This window comes from Homalodisca vitripennis, chromosome 1 (assembly GCF_021130785.1).
Source record: "Homalodisca vitripennis isolate AUS2020 chromosome 1, UT_GWSS_2.1, whole genome shotgun sequence".
Lineage (NCBI taxonomy): Eukaryota > Metazoa > Arthropoda > Insecta > Hemiptera > Cicadellidae > Homalodisca > Homalodisca vitripennis.
In genome coordinates, this window is record NC_060207.1 from 172696831 (window position 1) to 172723807 (window position 26977).

The 26977-nt window shown below is 32.3% G+C and overlaps 1 protein-coding gene across 2 annotated transcripts; it reads left to right on the forward strand.

The window, feature by feature from the left end:
- Nucleotides 1-307: 307 nt before the first annotated feature.
- Nucleotides 308-26977, forward strand: LOC124352740 (docking protein 2). 2 transcript variants are annotated; one of them, XM_046802381.1, is made up of 4 exons: nt 308-762; nt 6657-6839; nt 10044-10197; nt 23103-26977. In XM_046802381.1, the coding sequence occupies exons 1-4, from the start codon at nt 685-687 to the stop codon at nt 24140-24142; spliced, it is 1455 nt and encodes a 484-aa protein (XP_046658337.1). In that variant the 5' UTR covers nt 308-684; the 3' UTR covers nt 24143-26977. The 2 variants fall into 2 exon arrangements, with proteins under 2 accessions (XP_046658337.1, XP_046658336.1); XM_046802380.1 differs by having other exon boundaries at nt 310-762; nt 6651-6839.

Here is a 26977-nt window from a genome sequence, read left to right on the forward strand (position 1 = left end):
TCTAAAATAACTGGGAGTTTCTCGCAACACGTTGCAGGGACAACTGTTGCTGCGCGGCAACACCTTTGGTTATCATGTTACGTCAAATAACGCCCATCTCTAGCGTTTGCCCAGATTTCTCCAATTTTAATAAAACCCTAATTTTTAATTGAAACTAATGTTTGATAATTTAACAGTAACAAAGTTTAAGTTAATAATACATTAAAAGTTAAGAACTAAATTGTAGATTCATAATACGCCCGATTCAACCAAGCCCGAAAAAAATGTTGAGCTTTTTCATTGAAGTTGAGTTTGTGCTTGAACCCGAATCGCCTAGTTTTTGGGTGGTTGTTGGTTAGTTAGACAGTACAGTAGTATGATTGAAACGATTTTTAATCTCTTGTCTGTTACTATGATTACAAATTTTGATATCACGGAAACATTCTAGTAAAACATTGCGAGTCTAAAGTATGTCGTGATGAACTGTAAGCCGTTTTTTTCAATGAAACATATTTCTTGTAAAACGTAGTGACACATTGAACCTTATGTTTGTGGTCAACGATGATAGTGTAACAATAACATTGGACTTTGTAAGGAAGAATTTACGTTAAGGCTTCTTATTATCAAAAACACGATATCATTGCATTAATTCAGTACGATGTCTATGTAAAACTTATTGTATATGTTTTATGCAATGAAAGGACAATGTCATCCGACAAGGATAAGTGTGTCAAAGAAGGTTATGTGTGGTTACCACCCCAAGGCGTTCTCAGTCAACTAAAGGTAGACCTTTAATTTACGTATTGTATAGAGTAGATCATACATAGTTATGTATTAGAAGAGAATTATGACTAAACTCTCAGTTTTGTAACTTAAAATAGGCAACAAATGGCATTATTTTGCCAAGGTTGTCTATTATTCAACTTATTTTGTAACAATAATAGCCTACCAAACTTATTAACACTCAGTGCTGTAGGCCCACTGGTGGGCTGGCCTACAGTGTGTAGCATCATGAATCTGTTTTTTCTGATTTTCCTAATAATTGGTAATAATACAAAAAGAAAACATCATTTGGAGCTTCATTCTTGCTATTTGATGTCACAAGATTTTCAGAAAAAAACCTGTATTGTGGCATAGTATAATAAGCAGATCTGCTTTTTATATCATTTAGTATAATCGTACTTCAGATATCGAACAATATAACTTTCAAAGGCTGCAGTCTAATAAGCGGCCACCAACTCAATCGGAAGATGATTATCGAATGATACGAAATCATCGATATTCATGACCATCCAAAGGACTGAAAGCAAAATGTCGGACCAAATAACGTAATAGATATTTCAAAGAACAAAATGTTTTGGCTAGTTTTAATTCTAAAAATTAATGTAGGCCTATAATTATTAATATAATTTACAAACTAAAAAATAATATATAATTACAATAAAGCAATAACATTTACTTAGGCCTAGCCTTCCTTATTTATTTTCAAGAATAAACGTGGCTGCTTGTTAAACAAAGAAGACATGTACATCGCTGTTCTTGCCGCCATTAGTCAATAACAAAACACATGATTTTAATTTTGAATTTATTTTCAAACACGTTTTTACTTTAAATAAATTTTGAAAAATAATGTGGAATTGAATTAAGTTTTAGGGTTTTAAAATATTAATATAGAGAAGCAGCTACATTTTTAAATGTAAAAGAAAATTGTTTCCTAAATTGTATAAAATAACTAAACTGTATTTAAAGTTCTCCTGAGCCATGTAGTACTGACTATTACTTCACAGTTTAGACATGTTTGATACCATTTAACAAATGCTGGAATAGATATTAATAATAATCATTTCTCGTTGATACGTATACTCTGCAAGATGATTGTCAATACACTCACTTCTGAGACCAGTTTTTAAAGATTTTGTTTGTTTATAAAAACATTTTGAGCCAATATTTGCATATTCATCGGCATTGTTCTTGTTGTCACTAATCTTCTCCGAGATAAACGATAATAACAGCTGATAATGACGTCACTAGCAACAGCTGGTAACTAGTCTGAATAAAGAAAGCTGGCAGTGATTAATCATGAATATCTATAGGTCAAATGTCACATTCGATAGCATTGATATTTAAAATCGATAATCAACCAATTGTGTTGGTGGCTGCTTATTATACTGTAGCCCTGTCGATCAATATCAACATACCTATAACACCAAATAAAATTTATATGTATGGTTAAAACTTTAAAAAATTAATATAATATACATGTCGACATAATCTCAAATAATAAACAAATAACCACATAATAGACAATTATAACAGGTTATGGGACAAATCTGATTTAAATAATAAAGAAACCATATAGGCTAACAACAAAATACATATCTTAATACAAAGAAAAACACATTTAATTATCTTCAATGCTATTGTTTTTAGTTTTCTAAAGTTAACTGTTGTATAAAAGCCGCCACCAAGACGATTGAATTAGTGAACCAAATTATTAATTAGAAATAACTAAAGTAACAAATAGGTACAAAATTATTGTTATTATAGATATTTAAAATTTATTTAATGCTAGCTGTTTTTTATGTAGGTACTATAACATTTATTGTTTAAAATTAATTAAAACAATGTTAAATCATTTATGTGATATATTAAGTAATGGCCACAACTACAGTGGTTGGTGATTATCTTTATTATTTGTGTCACAAGCTATCAGATGCGCACTGTTTCAAATAATAAGAAGTAAATTTTACAAGTTGCTTTTTGTATACATATACATAGTTTTTAACTTATCATTAAATTATTATTTTTTAGTTATAAAAAATAGCTGAACTACCATAATATGAAGGTATTGAATTTGGTTTCATTAGACATTGTGGGAACAAGTGAAATCATAATAAAATTAATGAGACAATATTTTAATGACAGAAAATCGTGGAGGGGACATCGCATCCATTTCTCACTGATGAGGTATATGATACTGGTTAGGTGTATAAATAATGATATAATTCCTAGACTGGATCGAGGAAATAGTATGATATTGCAAACATTTATATGAATAATGGAATGATATTGGGAAGCAAGAACACGTACTTTACTGCATCATGTAACATATTTACATATGGATGAGAACTGTCTTGATGTAAGTATTGAAATGTGTTACTATTATTGTTGTTGATTTCAGTTTTTAATTTTCAATATTTATATCCATACAATGTATAAAACTGTACTGTTTTCAGTTCAACCTCATTGCAAAATTATATATAGGTAGGTCCATATATTGTTTTTTGGGGCAAAATAGCAACCTCCAATTCTGCGTTGGAAATAGAATCAATTTGAACTAAAAATGAAAAACCTGAAATAAAAATTACTCACAATTTTACTTAACTTCTGGTCCTCTTAATAATGGACATAGAAAAATGGGTACCTACCTGATAAAATAATTCCTTTTTTTTAAATATAGGTCCCTATCGTATTACACCACAAGTGCTTTCACTAAGAATGCTTTGACTTTGTATTACTCTAGACTGGTCTAAAATAGTTCCAAGTGTTACTGAAATCATGTACACTATTCAACCAAAAACATGGAATGTTGCAATTGCAGGCGAAACCGTGGGTATTTGCTAGTTGTGTTTATAATCTAAAAACGTGCTAAGAATTGATACAGAGAATGTTATTGTTTAAATAAGAATCCTCAATTAGCCTAGTTGATTGGTGCAGTATAATAAGCGGCCATCATGACAATCGAATCATGATATCCATAATCATCGAAACTAATGACTTAGCTGCAGTATAATGGTGAGTGGCCACCACGACAATCAAATCATCAATATTTCTGATTATCTAAACTATTGACAACAACAAACCAAAATGACAAATTAAATTATGTTATAGGTATTTATTTCATATTATGGAATAGCTCAACTTCACTGCATTGCCCACATCCTATAATTTCAAAACAACATGATGATCTGTGCACATAAACTTTTTTAGCGTTAAAAGTTATGTTAAAAATTAATTTAAAGGGTATAATTATTTTATATAATAATTTTTATTTTTGATAAGATTTTAAAATATACAATTTGAAATTAACATGCTTTTGTGGTAATCAGTCACAAAAAGTCAGTAACAGTCATTTTAAGATTGACATTGTCATATAATTTCTGTTTCACTAAACAGCTGATCCAACACTATGTAGGGAAATTACTGTCAGGTTCACTGACCATCCGAATAGTATAATAAAAATTCCCTTTAAAGAACCATAAAAAATGTGGTTTTGAGAATTATTGGATGAAACTCACTAGGAAAGTTTAACAACCTATATGGTATTTTTGAAATCAGTAATAAATCTACTTTCTTAAATTAACTTTTCTCTTGATTTGAGACTGCAATGTCAATAATTGTACCAAATTTGTGTTTTTTTATCTTTACTGGTTCGTGAAATAAAAAGTAATAATTAAAAAACACATATATACAGACAGATGGTAAACTAAGAACCGTCATGAGAACGTTTCTGACTCATGTTTACATTAAGTTACATTTTATATTAGTCTTGTTTTGAAGAATAAATCCCCAAAATATTTCTGGAGAGTAGTATATGTAGGCTATAGGGACTAATGAATTGTATTGTATGTGTGTTCTATTATAAGGATACTGCACTGAAAGAGTTAAGAGTGACTTATTTTCATTTTTTACATCTTTAGAATTTTACAAAGAAAAAACTGTTATTTTGGATAACGTTACTGTGTAAAATAATGACCTGACCCGTAGGCTAATATTAATCAGTAAGTGAATCTTGGTTGTGAACTATCATGTATAATGTGTTTTTATAAATTAAGTTTGATTCATAATACATATATACAATTACAGTCTCTTTAAATTTCCTTCTATATTGAATCCTATCTTAAGCTACTACAAATTACGCATGTCTTCATCGTATATCTTGATACGGAAGCAAATATGGAAACTGACCAAAATCCTACCCCAAGTTTAAGTAAATTCGTTTATTTGTCGTAAAACATGTTACATGCATTGACAAAGTCTAATTCAGCTACAGACTAAGTAGCATTGTCTCTAAATAATATTTAATAAGTATAATACATAAATATTATATATATATATATATATATATATATATATATATATATATATATATATATATATAACAATATAAGACATTAATTGTCTAGTTGATAATTATACTAGTTATATTATGAGTTTATCTTAAAACAATCATTAAAAGTCTATTTTGTTAATAGAAAAAAACTCATCAATATTATATAAAGGGTTTTTTAATAGCCATTCATAAAGTTTATTTTTATAAATTTTAAGAGGGTATTTTTCTATCAAATGTTTCAATTTGTTATACACCTTCAAGCCAATTATAACATGACTATTCAAAGATTTGCTCAGTCGACAATATTCAATTAAAATGTTATTTTTGTTTCGTGTGTTATAATTATGTGTTTGTGTATGGTTTATTAAGTCCTTATTATTTAAAATGTAAACAGATAAGTCAAACAAATATAAATTAAACTATTGTAAGTATTCCTTGGTTAATGAAAACAGGTTTACAATGATCAAGATATTCAGCTTTACCAACAATTCTAACAGCTTTCTTTTGAAGCACCAGTATTTCCTGAACTCTAGCACTATTTCCCCACAATATTAATCCGTATCTCAAAATTGACTGAAAGTATCCAAAATATGCAGTCCGAACATAATTTTCACTTATGCAGCAAGATAGACGTCTCAATAAAAAAATAATTCTAGATAATTTAATAGACAGAAAATCAATGTGAGGTCCCCATGAAAGATTATTATCAATATGAATTCCTAAAATTTTGATTACACTACTTGATTCAAAATTAAAACTATTTTCAGGAATTGATTTTAAAGTAAACAAAATGTTTTGAGTTTTCGTTTCATTCATTAAAAAAACCGTTTTCTTTAAACCATATTGATGCCTTGTTTATTGTGGTGTCGGTTAATTTCTTTAGTTCATTCAGGTTATTACTACTATTGAAAAAAGTTGTGTCATCAGCATAGAGAAGCGTATTAGCATCAACAGCCAATGTTATATCATTTATATATATGATAAAAAGTAAGGGTCCAAGTACAGATCCCTGAGGGACACCGTACTCTATTTTGACTTCCTGTGACCAACTTCCTTTGATGTATACTTTTTGTGTTCTATTGATGAGGTATGATTTTATAAAATCAAGGGCACTTCCATGAATTCCATAATGCTTTAATTTGGCTAAAAGAGTACTGTGTTCTACACAATCAAAGGCCTTACTCAGGTCACATAAAGTGGCCTGAGCAAAGGCCTTATTTTCAAAAGTTGACAGTATATTTTGTATTAGCTTGTCAATGGCATCAATAGTGGATTTACCTCTTCTGAAACCAAATTGTGATGGACTTAAAATTTTATTTTCTTCTAAATAGTCACTTATTTGGTCATAGACCAGTAGTTCTAGTAATTTAGACAAGACTGGGATGACCGAAATTGGGCGGTAGCTACTTGGATCATTATAGGGACCTTTTTTAAAGACTGGACAAATTCTGGACACCTTCAGTTGCTCCGGAAAAATACCCTGATTCATACACATATTGAAGCAAAGTGTTAGTGGCTCAACAAAAGTATAAATCAATGCCAATTCCAATCTGTGAAGTTTCAGAAATCTTGGCAAAGAAAGTACTGCAAACTCTACAAGGCGAGCAAGTATGGTATCGAGAGACTGGAAGTGTTCGATAGTGAAGAAGAAGCTATGAAGACGTCACTGATGCCGATCATCACCTTAGAGAACTGTATAAAAATAACTGAAGACACTCAGAAACATAACCAGCCCCATGTATTTTTGGTAAGTAGAAATCTATGTTTTAGAGGTTTCATATATTTCTTCATTCATATATATTAAAAATTAAATATAGTCTTCTATAGATCAACTGCTTGCAAAGAAACCTGCGCAGAAGCAAATATCTGAGAAACCACGCTCAGGAGAGGCCCCCTCCAGTGGTGGGGAGTGGGACAAGCATCTCCCCATCTCTGTTTTATCAGCTGTGTGGATTGTGTCTCGCTTGCACCATTTTGTTTACACTGCAGCTACTTACTTATTCTAGAAGTATATTGTATTTTTGTGTGTATGCCTATACAATCGTAAAATATTATTTGAACAGATTAATGTAGCTATAGACATATCCAGGGAGCTTGCGTTTTGGTGTGAGGTTAGCCACTAAGTGGCAGTGGCCACGTCAGGGGATAGAGCAAGCGGGTGAGTGCTGAGCAATGGTGAAAACAATCTTGAAATAATAGTATTGTAGTCAATGTATTGTATTAACTCTCACTGTAACTAAATGTTTGTTTTCTTCAGGCTCAAACTTCTTTCTCATTCTTTTTTTCACTTATGTTAATTAAAAGATAAAGATCCAAATTTCCTATCATAACAGAAAACATTCTATAATTACATTGTATTTTTCATTATACAATTTTAAACTTAGATTAAACTTGCACATTTATGATCACAATTTCCAAACAAACTAACTATACCTTGTTTATCAAGATTCCTTGTCAAGAGTTTACATTATTCAAAATTATGAGTGTTCCTAAATTAAAAAGATAGTATTCTTGAATTTCAGAATCATTGGTTTAAAATCCATTAAAACTAAGCAAATCAAAATATATATAATAATTTTTTTAAAGTTTAATGTTATGTAAATTCCCAAAATGCCAAAAACTAAAATTTTTTGCCTTAGAAAAAACCCTAAAAATATAACAAATTCATATAATTATCATATCCGTTCTTCTACATGTATTTGGATTTGGAAAAAATTCACCTAAAAACACCAATTTTCATCAATGCATACAAAAATTGTGCCTGGACATTATATTATTGAATTATGTCCTGCATGACTCTCCCCACTTTAAGTTACTATTTTTCAAAATTATTTTATTTTGGTGTTTGTAATTTTCTTTAGCCAATTAGCTAATCTTAATGTATTTCAATTAATTTTGAACTGTTACAAGTTTATCCCTCATATTGATAATAGTAATTTTCTAAAAAGAAAATCCAGATCTTCACACAAGATCAAAATCATTGGAATCATGGATATTATTTTCTAAATTATAGTCAGAGAAGGTAGTCTAAATTCACATGATAAATTTAGAAAAAAAATCAAATTAATCAATTTTATGTTTAGTTGTATTAAAAAAATAAATATCATAAATTCAGAACCAAAACTAAGAATTTTTATAATAATCACACTTTACTATTCTATGCTCCACTCAGGCAGTATTACATGAAGATTTATGTGGTATTTTGTATAATACAGTACATAAATTAATATTACTACATAATACAGTAAATTATCATATTTTAAAATAACAAAAAGAGATTTTAACAAAGAAAGATAAAGGAAATAACAAAAATTAATTGATGTATGCATGTGCATTTTCTTTACTGCTTGACTGTGTTTAGTTTTAACCATTTTTATTATTTATCCATGTATTTCAAACAATAGTGGATAAAAATTAAAATATTTCGCTTCACACATAAAATAATAAATTCTTGAAATATTTGTCTACCTCCTTTATTCAACTGATGTTAAACCGAAGCAGACTGAAAATATAAATGTGTAAGCAATGTTTTGAGATGGTGTGTACTGAAAAACTTAAATAGTATGACACTGGCTGCGTATGCCTAAAAACTAATATTGATAAAAATGTATTGTTTTTATAAGTTTCAATCTCCCAGCATAGAATAGAATAAATAGAATAGTTTTCAATTAATTAATTATACATATATGATATTTTATCAAATTAGAAGTAAAAAATTAAATAAAAAAATGTTTTGAGATTTTGTAAAAGAATTTTTGTCCTGTATAAAGTATAGCAAGTATCATTTATTGTTTGTCTGTTTATGCAAAGAACCGTCAATAGAGTATCTCCCTTAGTTTATTTAGAAAACCCAATTTTCTCCATAAACTGTTTTTGTCACTGCATATAACATTACAGAAAGATCATTGGAGTAGTGCCATGCTATTAAATGTTACTTTCACCTGGACAAAACCACTGCTGAGGTGCTTTCTTTGGTTAAGGAGACTTACAAAGATGATACCTGTGAAGAGCTCAGTATTTTGAGTGTTTCATTTTTTTGAGAATGGATGAGAGATTGAATCGCTTTGTGTTTTTGCTCTTTAACAGCGGTTTTGCCAAAGTTTGGCCTAAGTCCTGGACTTCAACAATTATTAAAAGTAAGATTAATTGTCGAAGAACCTCAACATGTGTAAGACAATAATTTACAACGTTATTTCAGAAAAATTTGAACTTTAGGCAAGTAAAACGGAAATGACTGGAGGTTACTAATTTCTGAAAGCTCCATTATGAGATAGCACTCCATCATACACCCTTTTTTGTAACTTTAGGGGCTGCAATGTTTTTGCAGCCACCATATAACTCAATTTATTCCCACTATCCAAAGAGCTCTCAGAGAGTCTCTTAAAGAGATCATGGCAGCCAACTCTCAATGAAACTGCAGTGAGAAATCATGTTAGCAGTAGTGAATCTTCGACCCAGTACACTTTAACATGGACAGATCGTATCAATAAATTATTTTTATTACATATAAAACTTTTTAAACTGTCAATACTTTTGTACAAGACATACCACTGCAAGCTTGGCTGTTCGACTGTATTATTGATTAATACTATAAAGAGACTTCAATTAATAATGTTAATACTAGTGTCATCACAAGAAACTATTTTCTATATCCATTTGAAGGTTAAACAAAATATCTCAGACCTGAGTGAATTAAACAGTAGTTTATTTCTCACAACCCAGGCTTGGACTGATATGTCTCATACTAAAGTATATTATTTTAAGGCTATTGCTCTTAATTACTTATTTAAACTTAGAAACGATTCACCAGAATACAAATTGTACCAGTTGTTGACCCAGATCAACATCTATTACTTTGTCACCAACTCTGAGAGGATTTTTTAGTGAGTTACTGACATACACTTATTTTGTGGTTCCAAAACAAAATAAGAATACTGAGCTCATGTTGCAGGTGGTGACGAAGACCAACATCCAGCACTTTGCTGCTAACTCAGAGGAGGATATGTGGCAATGGGTGACGGCCCTCCAGTCCGTAGCCTTCAAGGACTCTGTGTCCCGACAGACGATTGAGGAGGACAATGAACTCTACTGCTCATCAGAAGATTGTGAGTTATGTAGAATAGATTATGTGAAGGGTTCCTTTAGATATAAGGATACCTTACTTTAGGCACAGTTTTACATGTTTTTAAGATGCTTACATTCTCATTGTTGTATTGTCTTGCTAGAGTGTCACATTGTCCCCTCAAGCCTAAATATAATTTTGAAGCTCAGTTTAGCCCTTTTGAGAACTAGCAATATGTTGCCACTGTAGAATATACGTGAAAAGTGCCAAGTGGCAACATGTTGCTGTCAGCAATCTGCACAAAAAGTGCCAGTATATTAAAACTTGGTTAATTTTTTAGTTTTAGTGTTTTTATTTATATAGTATGAAAACTAAAGTATATTAAGGCACACTGGATAATCATAATCAGATTGCTTCAGTTTTATTTGCCATTGACTATTTTCGGAGCTGTAAATTTGACGGTTTTTTTTTCACATTTACTTACGAGCAGATTGCATTAGTCGTAGATAACAGACCTTCAGACCTTACTATGTTAGTTGAAAGTAGAACATGTTGAACTCTTAAAAAGATCAAAAAGATTCAAAAACATCCAGAAAAAGTTATTCTAATGATCATTTGGTCACCATCTTTAGAACAGATGTTTCTTTTTGCATATTTTCAGTTGAGTATTCGAGAGTGAAAGTTTGGACATTTTTGAAATGTCACATTGGTATACACTGTGTTCCAAATGTTATTGCATACTGAAGGAAACTCTGGAACTATGAGATACAGCAAGGATTAAATGAACAAAGTTGTGCGTAATAAAAAGACCAACAAATTAATGTAGTTAAGTTCATTATTGGTTGTGTTGTTCCTCACTGTGCTAAAAAAAACTGATTTTTGTCAAAAATTTCAGAGTGGCACAGCTCTCTTGCTAGTTAGTACCTATATTGAAGCCTTTTTCATGTGAAATCTGCATGAAATTCCTTCTAGTTTTGAAATATAAACAATTTTCATAACCAGCAAGCAGAAGGTCTAGAGTTTGAGTAGATTTTTTTAAATACAATGACCCAATTATTGTAAATTAAAGAAAATGTAGATTTTTTACCGATTTCAATTGTTGTATGTTATACTTTCCTCTTAGTTTTCATCAAATAATTCATAGAAACCCATTTTAGTATGGTTGTGTGAAAGGAATTTTTATTCTACTATTCGGATAGTTGGTAAACCTGATTGATATTTCACTGCACGAAGTGATGGTATCACCTGTTTAGTGAAATATAGAAAATATCAGACAAGGTAAGCAACTGTTTCTGAAATTTTTGTGATGGATTGACACGATAGTTTGTTAGTTTCAAGTTGTATAATATTTCATAATTTTATAAAAGCTAAATATCTTCATATCAAAATAATGATATAACCTAATTAAATTTTAACGTAACTTTGTTTATTATAACTAAAAATACTATAGTTAATAACTCATTTGTTTTATTTAATATGATTGTAAACATAAAGACTCAGTTTTTGAAGTAGCATTTAATTTTTTAAATTGTTTCATAACACATTTGCAACAGTCACATCCTACAACAATTTTTAAGCTGTTGTTATTCTGTGTATACAAACTTTATTGGTGATTTATTCCCAAATAAAAATATCCAATGATACCAAGTCTTGTGAACGTGCAATCCAGGGATTTTTATTAGTTAAAATAAAATAAGCTGTGTTCAAATTTAATTAGGTTTTTTAATTATTTTTATATAATGATTTTTATTTTTTTATTTTATAAAATTATATATTATGACACAATTTAAAAATAACATGCTATTTTGCTAATCAATTACAAAATGTTCAGTAACAGTAATTTTAATACTGACCTGTCTGATAATGTTTATGTTTCACTAAACACCTGTTTTCTAACATAACCATACAAAAACATGTATGGTCAGGAAAAATACTAGGAAAGTATAACATATGTTATTTTTGAAATCAGTAAAAATTCTAATTTCTTTAATTAAGTAAAAATTGAGTTATTGCATTTTAAAAATTTATTTAAACCCTAAACCTCCTACTTGCTGGTTATGAAAATGTATTAATTATAATATTTAAAAACTTTCACACAGATTTCACATAAAAAACATTTTGATATAGCTACTAATAAGAAAGCTGTGAAAGTAAAATCTTTTACCAAAATCAGTTTTTAAAGTGTAGTGAGGGAACGACGCAACCAATTATCAACTTGACCACATTAATTTGTTGGTCTTGTTATTATCCACAACTTAGTTCATTTAATCTTTGCTGTGTCTTTGAAAGATCCAAGATCCCTTCAGTGTGCATACAATTTGGAACAGACTGTATTTTACCTGACATGAACTAGGTCATTTAAACTTTAAGTGTTGTTAAAAAATTCTGTCAGTGTAGGCCTTATCTTGCTGTTGACCACTCCCATCCTGTTCTTGACCACTGCCATCCTGCTGTTGACCACTACTAAAAGTTTAATTATTGAAACTATCTTATTATTTTTTACACCTCTGTGCTGCAGGATGATAGTTACTCTGAAAGATTTATCTCAACTTTGACACTCTTTTCCAACTATAAAAAAGGGCCTCAGTATTGGTGGCGTATTCTTTTAGTTCATAGACATTCAGCTCTATGGATTATGGAGAATCTGCACTTGTAACATAGTGATCTGAACTAGTAATATATTTCTGTGTTTAAAATGTTTCAATGAATGGTTTGAAAGGATAACAACATTGCAAACATTTGGCATTGTTATATGTTACACAAAATTATTATATTTGTTATATATATTACTAGCAGTTACCCGCGGCTTCGCACACAATTTTCTGTTGAAAAACTGGACAATATATCTATGTATTCCTTTTCTATGACATAATAAATAGTCCAGAGATAATCGATAGTCACTCAAAGCTATTCCAATCTCCTGATCCACTTTAGATTTAAGTTTAAAGAACAGATGTTTGGAATCCTGAAGTCGTAAAGTGAAACAGTTTTTATGAGATTAGTATTTCCCTCCCACATACCATGATAATTTTATTGAAGTTCTTCGATGGCTTCAGTAACAATAAAGAGTTAGCCTTTTTATTCCAATGTCGAAAGTGTATCGTACAACTAAAAAGTGGCTGCGGTCAATATGGGTCTGTGTTGGTCGTTTAAATTCACCCCCGGTCTAATCTATTTACAGTTCCACAGTTGATTTATGCTGTTGCACTAACCAAAACAATGGTCTCATATGTTGGTTTCGGAATCTAACTTAGGTTAAATTTTGATGATTAAGTGATTTTGATATTTTTACTGATCACTAAATATGTATTAGGGGCATATGCTTCAAGTATTAGGGCAATGTTATCTCCATTTGCTTTTCAATAACTACAGTAAAAAGGCCATACACAATGTTAAAGGAACTAACCAGATTAGATTACGTTATGTGCAAACAATTCTTTGTTTGAAGGTTATTTTTGACGATGGAAGGATTATGAAGGAAACAGGATTTTTTCGGACATTTGCCATCGTTCAGTGAAACAAGAAATCAGTAACACTACGTTTCGAGATCTGCAATCTGATCTCTTCTTCTGGTAAAGAATTAACCTAATACATAATTACAAACTAGGTTAAAATAAACAAATCTTACCAAAGCGTTGTGGCACGCCTAGGTCAGGAATCACAACCACCATGTTGTTTGTCAACTTCACTAACTCTATAAACATGCACTTAATAACAAACTGTACACAACACTAATCATTAAAACTAAAATACAGGTCACAATACGTCTTCAACTATACACAACACTAATCATTAAAACTAAAATACAGGTCACAATACGTCTTCATTCGTCTACTGCCCGCCCACCTACGACTGACCAGAGGGCGCTAGCCAATGGTAATCGTCACGGCAGACAAAAACAAGATGGCGGAAATAAAAAGGAAGGGGGGACAGGAATGGGCCCTTTCGTTATTATTGGTTCATGCGAGATGAACTTCTTAAAACCATATTGTAACTCCGTATTGGTTTATTACAAATATCTGATCCGTTTGATACTTTTGGTTTTGTCTTTAGTTAATTTTTTAGAATTGGCAACCAAAGCGGCCTAATCTCGATTCTTTATCTGAAGAAGAGATCAGATTGCAGATCTCGAAACATAGTGTTACTGATTTCTTGTTTCACTGAACGATGGCAAATGTCCGAAAAAATCCTGTTTCCTTCATGTGCAAACATTCACAGCTTTATACAATAAGGTAGTTGTTATAACAGCGTATAAATAGCATTTCTATTGTATTAGATGGATCATTGATCATTGGCACAATCTAAATTTAAAATTAAATAACTTCGTATTTGCAATCTGCATTACACTACTGATTAAGCACTTTACAATAATTCAATATTTATTAAAATTTATATGTAAACACGTGTTTCTGCCTCTTTGATGAACTTCAGCTGAAAGTGTTGAGCTGTTAAGTATCAGTTCAATTTATATTACGTGTCGTAGCGCAATCTGCTGGATCCAATGTAAAATACTCCAATATACTAACATTCGAATGTAAACAAACTAATTGTTCGATTTGAATTCGACTTTATTTGGTGAAATGAATGTGTTATGGGTGGTAAAAAGCACTCTAAGTGTTAATTCAGACCAAAAGGTATATCTGTTCCAAATTTCAGCACAATTCGTATAGCAGTTTCAGCGTGATTCGAGGACAAACCTCCAAACATCTAAACATACAGTCAACTCCCGATTATCCGCGGAATAGGGTGGCTTGGCGGCCGCGGATAACGTGATTCGCGGATAATCCGCAAAACGTAAAGAAAGGCAAAGAAAAACTCGAAATAAGCAAAGTAGGACATTTAATTTTAACTAAGTTTTCATTACATTTTAAAAGGCTGGAATAAGTTCAAAGTTAACATTTACGTACCGGTATTGTATACCGTTACGTAAGCCTACAGTTAATACAGTATCGAGTACAAACAATTTAAAAGTTAGTAGTACTGTACTGTACATCATAGCTAACTAAAATATACATAGACGGGAATGAAAATACAGTTACTGTTCTGTAAATACCCTACTCTAAATAAAAAAAACTATTTTATATTACATTAACTGCAAATTAATTTGCTTTAAAAAATCAGTAAGTTTCTTCTGTTTTGTTTTGTTATGGCACTTAACCCTAATTTGTGATCTAAGTTTACGTAATGTAAGATCGTCTGCAACTGTCCCGAAGTCTTCGCCCTCTAAATATTCAATAAGTCGTTCAACGTGTTGTAGAGCTGATTCATGTGAAACACGCAATTGAGGAGGCAGCTCTTCTTCTTCATTGTTGTAAATTTCTTCCTCGACTCCCTGAGCTTTGTTAATGATGTTCGTACCCGGGATCGTCAGCATCACAGTTCATCCATTCATTGATGTTTTCATCATTAACTTGCTCACCCCCTTCGACGGTTCTTGCCAATTGTGCTAAAGCTAATGCACAATCTATAGATTGATCTTGAAGGGCTTCTTCTTCTACACTAATATTGCTGTTTTCTTCCACTCGCCATTAGTTTCTTCCATGATTTTTGCAAGGTTGACGATTTTACTGACTTCCAAGCTGCTACAATGTCGTAAATGCTGTCAAGAATAGAAAAATCTTTCCAGAACGATTTCAGGTCATAACCTTCATTTATTCTTCTTTCTAGTAAATGGGACCTATAATTCTTTTTTGTGGCTGCAATAACTCCTTGATCCATTGGTTGGATCAAAGGAGTTACATTTGGCGGTTAAAAACTTTAAAACAATGTTCCCATCAACAGATTTCATCACATTTTCAGCGGGATGTGAAGGGGCGTTATCTACTAATAAAAACTGCTTTCAGGGGCAAGTTTTTGGACATAAGATGGTTTTCAACTTGTGGGACAAAGTGTTTTTCAAACCATTCTTTGAAGATTCTTTGGTCCATCCATCCTTTTTTTTTTTTTTGAGAAAAGTACTGAACAGGGAGGTTTACAGCTCTAGAACCTTTAAAGGACCGTGGTTTTTTTGGACTTACCAATAACAACTAAATCTAATTTATGCTCCCCTGAAGCCATTGCCACAAAGAATTGTGTATCTTTCCTTACTAGATTTGTGCCCTGAAACTTGATACGTTCTCTTTCAAAAGCAAGTGTACGTGTCGGCAAACATTTCCAGAAACAAACCAGATTCGTCTGCATTATAAATCTGGTCTGGAGTCAGATTTTCAGCAGCAACATACTCCTCAAACTCTGCTTTAAAATAGTTCAGCAGCTTCAGTGTCACTGCTGAGTTTGTCACCCTTGCAGTGAAATTTCCCTGATGCCATGGCGTTGCTTAAACCTAGTTAACCAACCAGAAGAAGCATTAAACATACCTTCGAGGCCAAGCAGTTTGTGAAAATGTTCAGCTTTTGCTGCTAGGAGATCGGACCTGAGATTGGCGTACCTTCACTCCTTAAACTGAGCAATCCACTCAAGTAGTGCAGCGTCTAGGTGTTCATAGGTAGAAAAGCTTCATTGCCTTTCTCTTTTTCATTGCAGACGACGTTTCAGCACTAGCAGCAAACGACAATAACTTATCTTTTTGTTTAAAATATGTCACGTACGGTCGTTTCTCCAATGCCATATTCTGCACACAGGTGTTTTTTCAAAACAACCGTTTTGTAGTTTTTTTATTATTTCAAGTTTTTGGTTGATTGTTTAAAACAACTCTTTTTCGTTTTTCTGACATAGCGAATTAATATAGGCCTACAGTATACTGATAAAACAAAGTAAAGGCACACCTAGATAAACAGTCAATAACACACAAGAAAAGACAGTCAATAAGAAATGGCAGAATAGTCAATAACACACGAAAGACACTTCAAAAAGAAACAGCAGAACAGTTGACACACGGAAGGCCAGTCACTAAGAAAAGGTTGAACAGTCAATACACTAACTAATCAACAAAAAATACAGATGTTTAGTATAATGCAACAAATGTAAAGTAAACAGTGTAGTGTAGACAATAGGCAGTGACAGCGACTGATGAGTCATGGCAGATGAGTGGACAGTAATGGCTGATGCGCGGACAACACAGTGCGCAGTGACACAAGGAGTGGAGGTGGCAGTGGTGGAAATGCTTGGGAAGTGAGACGGGAGGCAAATAAGTGGAGGGGAGCAGACTGAGCTGGGTGCCTGCCCGCCTGCCAGACGAGTCACACCGCCACTCTCACTGCTACACATCACGCGCGTCGCCAACACAACTTACGTCTTCAAATAACTGTCTATACAGTACATTATGTAGTTAATATTCCACCATATTACTTATTACTTAGTTATTAATTCATTTATCACTAATATGCATACAGTAAGTACAGTACATAGGCTATCGTTCGCGGATCGCGGATAATGCGCAAAGCGGATAACCCGCCCGCGGATAATCGGGAGTTGACTGTACAAATATCCAAACATTCAAACTTTCGCATTTATAATATTAGTGGGACTATTATTATATCATTCATTTTTTTTGTTTCATATAACAATAAACCTTTTAAGATGTCATTGGCAATCCAATAATTTTTACAGTTCTCTGTGGAATCTGACCCATGAGTTTTCTGATTATGGCTCTATTAGTAGAGTGCTGAAACTCAGCTTCTAATGCCAAGTTGCCTTTCTCAAACCAGAAAATAGAACTATATACCATTCAAAGACTGATGCATAAAAACCGGTTTCATTGTACTCAAGACACAAATTATTCTCAAAATCTAATTTCGAAATAGGTGCAACATAGGATCATGTCACCAGTTACCTCATCATTGGTTTCCTTATCAATCGTAAAATACAAATCACCGTCTGAGTAAAGAACCACTGGCGAAATAATGTATCTTAAATTTGCATATGGATGCCCATTTTAAATTTGATCTTAGTTTCTGACCAAATACATTTTATCTGAACCTTACACTCAAACATGAGGTAATGATTTATTTCTCAATTTTACCAATCTAAAAAATTAGACAATCACAGGTGCCAAGGTGACAATCATCTCTGTGCCAAACATAGTTAGTCAGACAAGTTTACCACTGTGACAGGACTGTCTTTAATTTTTATAGCCTTTTTTAAAAGAGTTATCTTTAAGTTAAAGGACACACCTTAAACTATACATATTTTTTCATTAACATTATTTTTAAAACGTCTTATCACATAGCACACGTTTCATGTAAATCTAACAAGAAATGGTCATTCCACATCAAATTATCCAGGCCATGTCACCCACCATCTCAGATTTAGAAGAAACTACATTTTAAATTCTTCCATATATAAGGAAATATACCAAATTTTACATTCCCACGTCAACTAGTTTTTATAGGCAGTTAAAGTTTGGGCAAAATGAGCGGTTTTATGTATTCCGAGAACTCTGGACGAGCTTGTACTTTCAATAAAAAAATTTGTACCTTCATCATTAATAGTGTAAGAGTAAAGAAAATTTATAATATTACATATACAAGAAAACTGGGCTGATTTCATAAAAAATATAAACCCTAGCTGTCTATGTGGCTTTAAAAAATACTTTTGGTAATTCTTTAAGGGTTTTTAGGGACTGAAAAGGTGTTTTAAAATAGCAATATCTTTAAAAGGCAGAGTGATAATTAAGAATTTTTTTTATTTATATCTACAAAAAGTATAGAACTATAACAAAAATAAAATCATGGCATTTTGTGTGCTTCACTGTGTAAAAACGTTCTCAATATAAAAAATCTTTATCGTACATTGTTTTAAGTTTGGAAGTTTTAACAAAACTAAAGCTTAATAAAACAAGTAATAACTTCAGTTAATTAACCCTTCAACGCACTATTTAATTTGAACTGAACACCCCTAAGTGGTCCACTTAATTTCTTGTTTTTCACAGTTTTGTGACAACATTACCTATACATACATTAAATGATTTTCTGTTAAGCCTATACTTGTAAAAGTGATTGTATTACTAAAATATAAGTATACCCATATAAACATGTACAAAATACCATTACAAAATTTGTTAAGACATGTTTACTGGAAGTTATTTGCTGTACTAAGATTAGAAATTTGCAACTGTGTGATATGTCTTGAAGCAGTCCTCTAGGCATAGGCCAGCCTCACATTGGGGACACCCATAGATTGTGTCCCTTCTTTTGCCATGTTTGTAGCAAACCACACATTTCCTTTGAGGCTTTGCTTTTTTCCCAGTTGTTGGAATCTTTTCAATAAAATGTCTTTTAGTTAGGCGCATTGGTGGAGGCCCAGTGGGTGGTCTGCCTAAACTGTTCTTGGTACCTCTTGTTGAAATCTTTCCAAAATTTATTTTATTAGACCTAATCTAAATGTTAAGTGATCAATATTGTTGTGTTTTAACTTCCAAATGATGTATGAGTTCAGAATTGTAATGTTTAGCATACGTTTGAAGACTTTGATGTACCATTTAGTACCGCTTTTCCTTTCCAGTGGATAGTTCTCTAGCATTTGATCTCTAAGGTCCACACCCCCCATATTCTTATTATATGAAATAGTATGTAAATATAACCAAACAAATAAACAGCTAAACACAAACAATAACATCGTCATGCCAGCAGACAAAGTCGTTTCACAGTCAATTGCGTAGTTAGAAACAGCTGACAGCAAGCGCCACCTTGATCGATGTTTTTCGTCTACTATAAACTACATGTTGAATGGCTTTCAATACATAGGTATCGATACACCGATAGTTCATTTCATCTTCTTTCCAACGATGTATAACTCGAATGTATTACACCGAAAATAACCTAAATATATTCGTTATGAGATCGGACTGTGCGATGCGTACAGCGTACATCACGGGCCGAGTTCAGCGGTAAACACTAGACGTACGGCGTACGTCGCGGTCCGTCGAAGGGTTAAGATTAAAGGGTTAGGTACAACACTAACAATATATTGATATAGGTGCAGACATTTTAATGTAGCCTAATATATTACTCATAGTAAAAACAGTATCATAAATAGTTATAAGTACTTCAGCCAAGCGCCTTTTGTTGCTACAAAGAAATGTAAATGAATGTTAGGTGTAGGCTTAATGTAAATTGTTGATTAACTATACAAAAATCCTAGACACTGTTATGCAAATTTTAACAAAAAGAATCTAACTTATTTAGTTATTTACAACATGGTGATAAGCTTGCAGTGTTTGCTTAAGTACCAGCGTAATAATTTGCCTTGTAATCCTCATCCATGGATGCATACACCCTAGCAATATTTTTATAACTACAACTTTTTAACCCATTGCGGATCGTATTGTTGTTGCGGGCACCAGCGGGCACGAATTATTTTACGGTCAGCGGCCGCACGAACAGCAATGGTGCGCCACATCGTATCGCTCGCTATTGTACAGAAAATTCAGCTATGAAGGTATTCGTTCAGATGGAACATGGGCCTGCTGGGGTACCCGTGATGTAGGAACGATAACACACAAGCAAGGTTCCGGGGTGGCAGGGATGATGTCTGAATCATAGTCTAAATAAAGCGGCTCGGGCAAAGAGATTACAAAATCCAGGTCTAGACTAAACCCGCCAACATGTACGTCTGCATTGTTTAGTTCTGTGTCACTAACCTCAAAAGTATTATAATAACAACTGAGGAAAACACCCAATCAGAAGCGCTAAAAAGCAGATAGTAAACTCATATGAATGATTTTTCAACTTCGACATACAACTGCGATCTGTAGGATATTTATGAAACTTTTGAAAACTCTTAAACGTAGACCGTTGTTAAACACTCTTAGTTGACAAGTGAATACGATCGCCCGATCTATCAGACATTAATAGAATTATTTGGAGGGAAACTTAAAAGCAGACCGCTTTTGCGACCTGAGCTCATCACATCCCGGCCGCTGTGTGACGAGCCCAGCTCGTCAGTGATCCGCAATGGGTTAACTCCTTTCAGTACAAAGAAAAATATAGGTTAAATTAAAGTACATTAGAATAATTTACAACCTATCATATCCCACATAATGGTCTCAGTCTTGCTAACAAAACAAGCTTGTTTACAAAGAAATGTTCAAGTTCATTTTTTACTTTCCTCGATAAAACTCAATGCAGGATACAATTTTAAGTACCCTCTCAATGGCAGGAAAAAGGCTAAGCCACCTAGTTTTGCAGTGCCTTAACTGTTGGTGGTGACTTTCTACTGATTCACAAAAATCTTTCAATTCCTCAGTATGCACTGTGTATACCAAGAAATAATTATGAATTTTCATTACAATGGAACCAATGCCACAACTTAGTAAGTCGCAACCATGATGTATAGTGTTGTGCAAAATATGTGCTGGGCAGCCAACTCCGACAAGGTCTTTTCTATGTCAGATTTTAAGTACGTAAACACATTTTCACCCGGTTTTCAACCGATTCAAGCAAAATTTGCATTTGTATTATCACCACTAAACGCAACAAATTTTGAAAGCAAATTGTACCTTTTTGAGGTTTCTATTATACAGGGTGTTCTGAAAAAAGGTGCCCATAAGTCAGGGCGTGATTCCTCACATCAAAATAAGAAAAAAAGGTCTAATTAACATAGGTCCGAAAATGCTTAGTTACCAAGTTATACAGGGTGAAAGATTTCGTCTGAATTTCAGTTCCCCTGCTGCAACGAAGCCCTACGGGTATTTGTTGGCTGTTAATTAAGATGTACAATTTAGCGTAATTTATGTAAAATGAACTGAAAAATTGAATAAAACCGTTTCCAGACCTGTAGCTACAGTAATTTTTAAGATATGTGACGAAATACGCGAAACTTGGTCCCGAAAAACAAGTTACATTTAGGTTTGAAGCAGATTTACTATGTTAAATGTACAATAAACACAAAATATTTTTTCACGGTACTTGTAGAAAAATTTAATTTCGAAGAGAAAGATGTAAAATAAGTCTATAATAGACAAACGCAAACTTTAAAAAATAATCCTTAATTACATACAAAACGCATGAAAAATAGACAAAATCTGTTAAGCTCTCTACAAATGTAATATTGAAATTAAAACAGCTGTTTTATTAAAATATTTGATTTGAGAAACAAAATAATTTCTATTTAAAACATATGTTTTAACAATGTAACATTGTTTATAATAATTTAAATAAACATTACAAGCAGCTATTTTTCCATTTCTCATTAAGTGCGTGTGTTGATCTGTACTTTAATACAAGTTAGTGCGAGTGCCGTTGAAGTTAATTTTTGATAGCTAATAATTCCTTCTCTTGGAAAAATTAGGATGCTTAGCTTTCAACTAGTCATTAAACTTGCACTTACATTTATCGGACATGTTACTTAAACCTATGAAATTAGTTTAAATACTTACACTGCAAGCATAGGATTTAACTACACATTAAACTAGCACATTTTGTAGTATTTTATAGGTATGTTTATTATTATGATAGAAGAAGATAGAAACAAGATGCAACTCATTACTTAACAGGCAATGAGTCACTTGCTGTTTCTCTATAAGTGGGTGTATTGGCATGTTAGGAGTAGGGAATGTAGGGGAGGGATTGCTTGAGGAAGAGGGTCAGGTGATGTATGATAAAGTTTCATAAAAATCTGAGATGGTGAGTGAAAATCCCAAATTTTCTGGATGATATGATGTGGAAGACAGAGCCCAATTCTTGGATTTATGGTGAGTTATCAAACTGAGTTGTGAAATTATCTTTTGAGTTTTAGCAACAGCATGGACCAAAGCGTTGTCATGGAACAATACAATTATCTCCTTTTGTCATGAATTATATAGTATAGTTTCATACCATTCCATTACAAATGTATATACACCTTAAATTCCATGTTATCTGGCAATGAATTTCGGCTGGCTTAACGTTCCTTGCGTTTAAAATTCGAATCTTACAGTTTAAGAGATTAAAAAACTAAATTAGATTGGAGTTATTGATGGAATAAAGTATTTAATTGCACACGAAACATATATTTTTCTGTTATGTGCAGCGGGAGTATTCAGTGTGAGACTGGTGGCTTCCGAGGCTTCAGAGCGGTGTGGGCTGGCCCCTGGTCCTTATACATTAGTGGTGACGCAGTCGGCTCTACACCTTCGAGATGACCAGAGGGTGCTATACATCTGGCCGTACCGATTCATCCGCCGTTATGGCCATCGTCAGGGCAAGTTCACCTTTGAGGCTGGCCGCAAATGTGAAAGCGGTGAGGGCACATTCCACATGGAACACTCCAATCAGCAGGAGATATTCCGTTGCATATCCTCTAAGATGAAGAACATGAAGAAGTTATTGACGGGTGAGTCCTTGTCTTCTCCAGCCATACTCTGTGGTGACAACCAGTTCCACGCTGCCCTGAACATGATGGCTCGCTCTCGCAGTCCTCTACCACCCTCTCCAACAGGATCTACACCACTGTTGGACGCTGAACTGTGTTCAATATCTTCAGCTAAACCACTCATACCAGTTCCAGTAGAACCACTACAGCGTAGTTTGAAACCTCCTCTGCCATTCAAACCGAAACCAATGAAACCCCCACGTAAAAATTTACCTGCAATAACGGTTAATGATTCCGATGAGAATTGCAGTAAGGAACATCAGAACCAGAATGCTGACAATTGTGCTGATTATGACGACATTGAAGTGAGGAATGATGCATGGAAAACTATGGGGCTCGGTGTGATGCCTCACTCGGAGCGTCCATTTTCTTCAAGAACTGAAGAACCATTGGAGATGCAGACCAATTGGCAACAATGTGAGGAACATCATTATGATAAGCTCCAACACCTTGGACCCACGAATAAACCCCACCCTCGACCTGGCTACAGACAGATAGTCGGTATTGCACCGGCCTTGCCTCCTCCATGCGCATCTGAAGATACTGTGAGGGCGGCGGATGATTCTCATCTAGGCTATGGTGTCATACGCAAGAAACCTGTACCTGCCGAGGAGACTCAGCCAGCCAATGTTGGCCCGCCTCACCAGGTATACAACAACATGGAGTACGCTATTGTCTGTAAACCAAATAGAGTGTGAGAGTCATAGTTATAACCTATGTTAGTTTTATATTTGGATTAGCCTTTTGAATTGTAAGCAAGGTGTTAATAATTTAAAGTATATATAAAATGTTACTGAATATTTATATATTTTACACTATATCAAATATATATTTTATATTTTAAAAGCTTTAACATTGTACATTGTGCAAAAATTTATAAAGAAGTGAGATTGTTTCAAAATATATGCTAGTTTTAATGTCTCTATTACAAATTATAACTAGAGGATATGTTTATTTTAGAAGCAAAGGTTGGAATCACTGATTCTGATTTTAAAATATACATATTGGATAAATTTTAAAAATTATCTTAGCTTTGCATGTGAAAACCTTGTTCTCTCATGTGTTGGGAATGTTCTATTAATGTAATGTAAGTTACGATTTTACTACAAAATTTCAATTTTGGAAATTTACTTAAGTTGACTTTAGTGAACAATAAAGTTATCTTGTCATGTGATGAAATTTATTTTTCAGAAAGGCGTGTTCATGTGTATTTTATTTGGTCTTGTCTAAATTATTATTTCTTAATATTTAAATGTTTCAATCTCAACCTAGTACGTACCTTTAATATTATGTGTATTAAAAAATATTTTTGTAAAAATCCCCACAAAGATTTTCTTATGTTAGTCATTAGTCTACAATTTCCCAGTAATGTTATTAAAACATTTTGTAGTAATGTTTTTGTGAATATAGTTGATGTGTATCTGGATATTTCATTTGAAATAAGTTAAACTAATGTATTTTTACTGTACAGTTTATGTACTTTATTTTAGTATGCAATATTTGTGCAATTTATACATTTTTTTTATTCTTAGGTTAATATATTAGTATAGCTTAGTTGTGCTTAAGCTTTCATTCAAAAATTAAGTAATGTCTTACTTTAATATTACTTAACAGATCCAAGTTAGAACTTAAAGAAAAAGATTCTTCATAAAAATATTAAACATTTATTTAAATAATAGGACATTACTAATCTTTGGCTGATTAAATAGGTACCAGTATATTGTAGTTTATTACAAGTATATTATTAAACAGATGTAATACTCCTAGGAAATAATTAATTAAATATTTTACAATATTTCTATAATTTGTATTTAAACTGTGAAAGTCAGTATGAACAATGAAAAAATGCAATGAATTCTTCATTATATTTTGTTTACTTACCGGAAAAATGTGCTCCAACCTTTTATAAACTAATTTACAACAAATACCATTCCATAAAATATTATCAAAAAACAAAATAAATGTTAAAATATACTAATATTTATAATAACCAATAGCATCTTTGGTTAAAGAAAATTTAAAGCATAGCAGATTCAAAATAAACATTGTTTTTCGAGAAATAACAATTTGACACTTGCTTTTTATGGGAGATTTTTTCAATGGCTGTAAACAGGATTTTTTTGTGTAGAAGCTTATAAACACAAGATACAGAAGATTGTGAAGAAAATTCCTTTCTTACTACAGAAACTGCCTTAACTTCTAAACAAGTTAAAGTACTTATTTTTATAGTGTTGTGTTTTAACACTACTCTATCTAGTGGTTTAAGTAGCTTTTGTCCATTAGTAATAGTAAATTTGTTTTATCATCTGTTGGAAATGAATTGTATTTTATATGGATTCTAGTTATTGTATTTATTGTTCTTGTTCATAGTTTTGTATTTTGTGTAAATAGTGCTAACTGGTGCTATATATACTTCAGACTGTTACCATGTACTTTCATTTGTTATACATTTATGTACATATTGTATTAATGTGTTGTTGTAGTATTGTACTTATTGTAAGGTGCCATGGTCTCATTTTGTACCACTGCCTTTACTCAAATTAGGCATACATGAAAATAATTGCTGAAACGTAATTATAATCACAAATTACATGTTGGTGGCGTTGGAGCACACAAAATAAATGCACTTTGTGTATTGCGTTAGTCACCCGTTCACTATTAGGTTAAGGTTAGTCTAAAAGCTTTATATTTGATATTTGACTGTTTGTGTTTCATTGTGTCCTAACACAATATATTAAGCGGCCAACGTAAATAATTCTCACCCATGTAGTATTGAACAGAGATAGACCTCCTTCATCTTGTTGCTCTTTTTATTGATTGCAAACAACAAAGTATCACATAAGTATCACAAAGTATCATTCTATGAAGTGTGTAAATTTTTTTTTTCTCTACTGGTGCTTAATTTGTTTAAAAAAATTGTTCACTACAAAATCTAAACAGTACAGCTTAACTACTACAAAGACAGTTGCATGGATTTTTTAGTAATTTCTACTATAATGTAATAAATAGATTTTACTATTAGTCTTCTCTGTATCTTCCTTTCTTGTCTCAGGGTTTGACTCAGCTTTCCTCACTGTTTTGTCTCACCAGCTCTCTTCTGGGCTTTCATAAAGAAATGTTTTGTGGTTTAGATCCATGGTTTTTTAGTATAAATTCGGTAAAACTTAAAAAGTCAATAAAGTAAAAAATGTATTCAAGTTAACTATGCTTACATGTAAAATTTGTTTTGAACAATTGATATACTTGTTAGTTTAAACTATGTATATACTATCTAATTTAAAATGGTTAGATGTTGAATGTTTTAAATTAACATATGTAAAAGTACAAACTGTATTACATTTCCTCCAAACTAGCTAAAATTTACTCAAATTTCACCTATGAAGTTAGTTGGTGCCAGTAACATTTATGCATGTATTTCTACCTTCACCACAAATACTGTCTTAAAGTGACCGATAAATCGTAGTTACGTATTTGTTTTTAAATTATTTTTTGTTATTTTTTTTAATCATGATTAAAAGCTTCTTACATGTATA

Coding starts and splice junctions, on each gene's coding strand:
- LOC124352740 (XM_046802380.1), top strand. CDS start 685: ATGTCATCCGACAAGGATAAGTGTGTCAAAGAAGGTTATGTGTGGTTA. Junction 763..6,650: donor GCGTTCTCAGTCAACTAAAG/GTAGACCTTTAA, acceptor CAATCTGTGAAG/TTTCAGAAATCTTGGCAAAG. Junction 10,198..23,102: donor CTACTGCTCATCAGAAGATT/GTGAGTTATGTA, acceptor TGTTATGTGCAG/CGGGAGTATTCAGTGTGAGA.